Here is a 3,905-nt window from a genome sequence, read left to right as displayed (position 1 = left end):
AGCTAGGCTTAGGGGACCCTACACACACACAATTTAATTGTGCACTGTGCCTCTAGTGTTAGATAACAGGATACCAACATATTGTGCTTTATTCTTTAAGATATATTTTCCCAAGTGTTCACAGAACTTATTTTTGGTTGTTTTGTCCTTGGCCTATGGTTTAACTTAGCAGAGGATTTCCTTTGTTGTGCCAAGATTCCATTTAGTGTAAATTTAGGATTATTCTTATTGCTATGGCTCTTAGGAGGAAGCAGGTTTGATTAACTAATGATAATGTTACCAAAGTTTAAAAGAGTCTTCAAAGCTCTACTATGAAATTCAGTGGAACACTGGAAATACTAGTATATGCAGAGGTCTCTGATTTAATTAATCACATTAGAAGAAGTTTTAAATCTTTTCAACCAGTTGGTATTAACAACTATTGCTGCTCTCTTCTCCATGGCCACTGACCTTGGTAGGCATGTAAACTGATTTAGGTTTGTTTGGGTTAACTGGGTAATGATTGCTGACTCTTCTGTGGCCCCTTTTCCAGACTCCCATCTCTCTCTCTCTTTTCTTTTTCCATATTTTCTGTGTATTTCTCTTCAATAATTGTGTGACCCAACGCCTTTCTGTCTGCTCTATACAATGAAAATACAAACTAAAGGAGAATAGAAAAAAAATAATTAAAGCATTAAATTGTACAAATTACAAATCTTTCAAAATTTACTTACATTAAGTAAAATATGTAAATAAAAGGTTTGCAGTGGGCTTGGGACCGCCCACCTGGCAGTTCCTGGCAGGTCATTAGCATGGCTGTGCAGGGAAGTGATTTGGGGGAAGGTAGGAAGCAAGCTGTGATTCTGAGTTCATTACAATTTCTCAAGCATTTCCCCAGCCTACACAGTACAGGTTCACAAAGTAAGCATGTTAAGGTAAGCAGACAATGCATTTTCTTGCTGTATTTATGTGGAACCCTGTCTACAATGGGCAGTCGTGAAGAGGTTCCTCCGCCGGACAGTCACAGAACTCAGCAGAGCCAGTGGGTCTGCAGGATGTGGGTCTGCAGGATGGGAGGCCCCCTTGAGAGCTAGAGAAGACCCTAACACAGTCTGCACTGCAGGCGCCCCTTGCATCATCTGGCGTACCCTTAATGTAGTCTTCCACTTTGTTCCGGAAGTCCTCCTTGTCCCTCGGGTGATGCTCTGCAGCCTCGATATTCAGTGGGTCATCGAAGTTCAGAAGATCAGTAAACAAAGAGTTTAATCCCCAAACAACACCCTTTAATGTCCTCGTGGTACCCCAGCCAGTGTCATGGATGGAATGCTTTCTCAGTAAACTCAGACATATCCCGCCCGTCTCTGTGATGTTGGGGTGCCAGATCCTGGTCAAGCATCTCACTTTGGGTGGCACCATGTTGTATGCGTCAGGAACTTCTGTTTCAAACTGAAATTTTCCACCCTGGTAGTAACCCTCATATGGGGTTATAGTTAGCTGAAAGCAATGAAGCTTGTTTGGATCAGGAAAATGCACTTTACATGTACAAGGTACGTTAGCTTCAAGTTCTGCAACCTCTTTAACAAGCAGTCTGTCTCTCACAGACACCCTCCAAGTGGAGTCAGAGGCTGTGGCTGACATCTGGGACTCTTTGAGACCATTATCCCGCTTCAGTGTGCTTGCCAGTGTCAGCATTACTGCTACCTTTCCCTGGGCACCTTGAGACAGGCGAGGTGGGCCGGTGCCCAACACCATGCCCAGCTGGTGGCAGCAAGATGCTGGCTCTCAGAGCCGCACCCACTCCTGGCGGCAGGACCAGAAGTGGTGGGTCCTTCACATCTCTTTTAAATAAAACATGGCTTTACTGTGGCACAATTTCAATATTCATATTTTCATTTAGCAAAGGCACCTTCTTGTTCATTCCATTCTCTTTCTATCTTACATCCTTTACTTTATTCCTCCACTGGGCTCTTCTGTACCCCAAATATCTTCCTGTCTTTGCTTCTCTTACTTCAGTATCATCCTATCTAATAAAAGAGTGATATGCAAATTGACCATCACTCCAACACACAAGATTGCTGGCCCCATGTGGTCAAAGATGGCTGCTTCCATGTGGACACAAGATGGCCAGCAGGGGAGGGCAGTTGGGAGGGACCAAGCCTGCAAGGGAGGGCAGTTGTAGGCGATCAGGCCAGCAGGGGAGGGCAGTTGGGAGGGACCAGGTCTGCAAGGGAGGGCAGTTGGGAGGGACCAGGCCTGCAAGGGAGGGCAGTTGGGGGTGATCAAGCCTGCAGGGAAGGGCAGTTGGGGGGGACCAGGCCTGCAGGGGAGGGCAGTTGGGGGGGACCAGGCCTGCAGGGGAGGGGAGTTAGGGGCAAACAGGCTGGCAGGGGAGCAGTTAGGCATCAATCAGGCTGGCAGGGGAGTGGTTAGGGGGTGATCAGACTGACAGGCAGAAGCAGTTAGGGGCAATCAGGAAGGCAAGCAGGTAAGCAGTTGGGAGCCAGCAGTCCTGGATTGCGAGAGGGATGTCCGACTGCCCGTTTAGGCCCGATCCTACAGGCAGTAGGGCAGTCGGACATCCCTCGAGGGGTCCCAGATTGGAGAGGGTGCAGGCTGGGCTGAGGGACACACATCCCCAGTGCACGAATTTCATGCACCGGGCCCCTAGTCTATATAATAAAAACCCAGTGGTCGTAACGCCGTAATGACCAAACAACCGGTCACCAGGAGGTGCATGGAGTACCTCTCAGTCACTCCCCCGCTGGCCCCTGAGCCACTCGCCATGAGGGGGGTGGTGGTGGGTGGGACTGGGGACTGTTGAGCAGTGGCAGCCAGGGGGAGTTTCATAGAGCAGTCGCAGGGTGGGGAGAGTTTTGCGGAGCAGTCCAGGGGCAGGGGGAGCCTTGCTGAGCAGTTGCAGGGCGGGGGGAGCCTCACAGAGCAGTGGCAGGGTGGGGGCGGGAGCCTAGCAGAGCAGTCGAGGGGCAGTGGCCACAAGCATTGCGGAGCATCCTGGGGAGGGGAGCTTCACAAAGTGTTGCAGGGTGGCAGAGGCCATGCAACAGAGGCCAGGCTAGGCCTAGGGACCCTACTTGCACACGATTTTGTGCACTGGGCCTCTAGTAAAATATAAAATTTAACAGAAAGCATTTCCCAAATTTCATCCACGTTGAGAATAGGTGAAGCAAGACAGGCACATACACAGAGGGACACGCATGTGACTCTTTAGGACATGTCTTTGTTCCTGTTCTCCTTAAGGCTTTTAATTTTTAGCTGCTAATTAGTTTTAAGTAGTTAGAGACAAATAAAATTTTCTTTGAAGTCACCCTCCAGTTTATTAAATTTAAAAAAGAATTTATTGAGTGCTAAGTTCCAGGCACTGTGCTAGAAATTGGAAGTATAGAGATTGGACTGGCACAATTCCTCACCCTCAGAGACTCACAGAATAAAAGATAAAACCAAAATTTTACCAAGCACCTGACTTATTTAAAATAGAAAATTGTATAGAACTCTTCATTTATGCAATTGTTCATTCATATATAAGCTGTTCATTCATTCACTCATTTATTCATTCATCTATATGCAGTGTACAGGGAAAATAAAGTCTCTGCCTTCAGAAGTTGGGAGCTGAGTAAAGACTGCCCACATAAGACTGCATCACTGAGTGTGCACGCACATGCATAGAGGTTGTACAGCAAGCATGTCAAACTCGCGGCCCGTGGGTCACATGCAGCCCACAAAGAATATTTTTGCGGCCCAGCCAATATAACGGTATGTAAAAAACATTTTAATAAAAGTTTTGTAACTTAATTTTTACAACATCCTGTTACACATAATTATTAATAACGAACTACAACATTTGATAATGACTGATTACTATAATCATGTTGCATTCATTTCCCTTACACACCTTATGTGCAGGCGCA

General features: G+C 46.8%; 1 protein-coding gene across 1 annotated transcript; it reads right to left on the bottom strand.

Moving 5' to 3' along the window:
• Positions 1–960: 960 nt before the first annotated feature.
• Positions 961–1,671, bottom strand: LOC308241326 (NEDD8-conjugating enzyme UBE2F-like; the record flags this gene model as incomplete). The annotated part of the gene is made up of 1 exon (XM_080654718.1): positions 961–1,671. The coding sequence occupies one exon, from the start codon at positions 1,669–1,671 to the stop codon at positions 961–963; it is 711 nt and encodes a 236-aa protein (XP_080510844.1).
• Positions 1,672–3,905: the final 2,234 nt, after the last annotated feature.

The sequence above is a fragment of the Plecotus auritus genome (genome assembly GCF_963455305.1).
Source record: "Plecotus auritus genome assembly, chromosome: 1".
NCBI classification, from domain to species: domain Eukaryota; kingdom Metazoa; phylum Chordata; class Mammalia; order Chiroptera; family Vespertilionidae; genus Plecotus; species Plecotus auritus.
The sequence above is the reverse complement of the archived record's forward strand: the minus strand, read 5'-3'. Positions and strand labels throughout refer to the sequence as shown.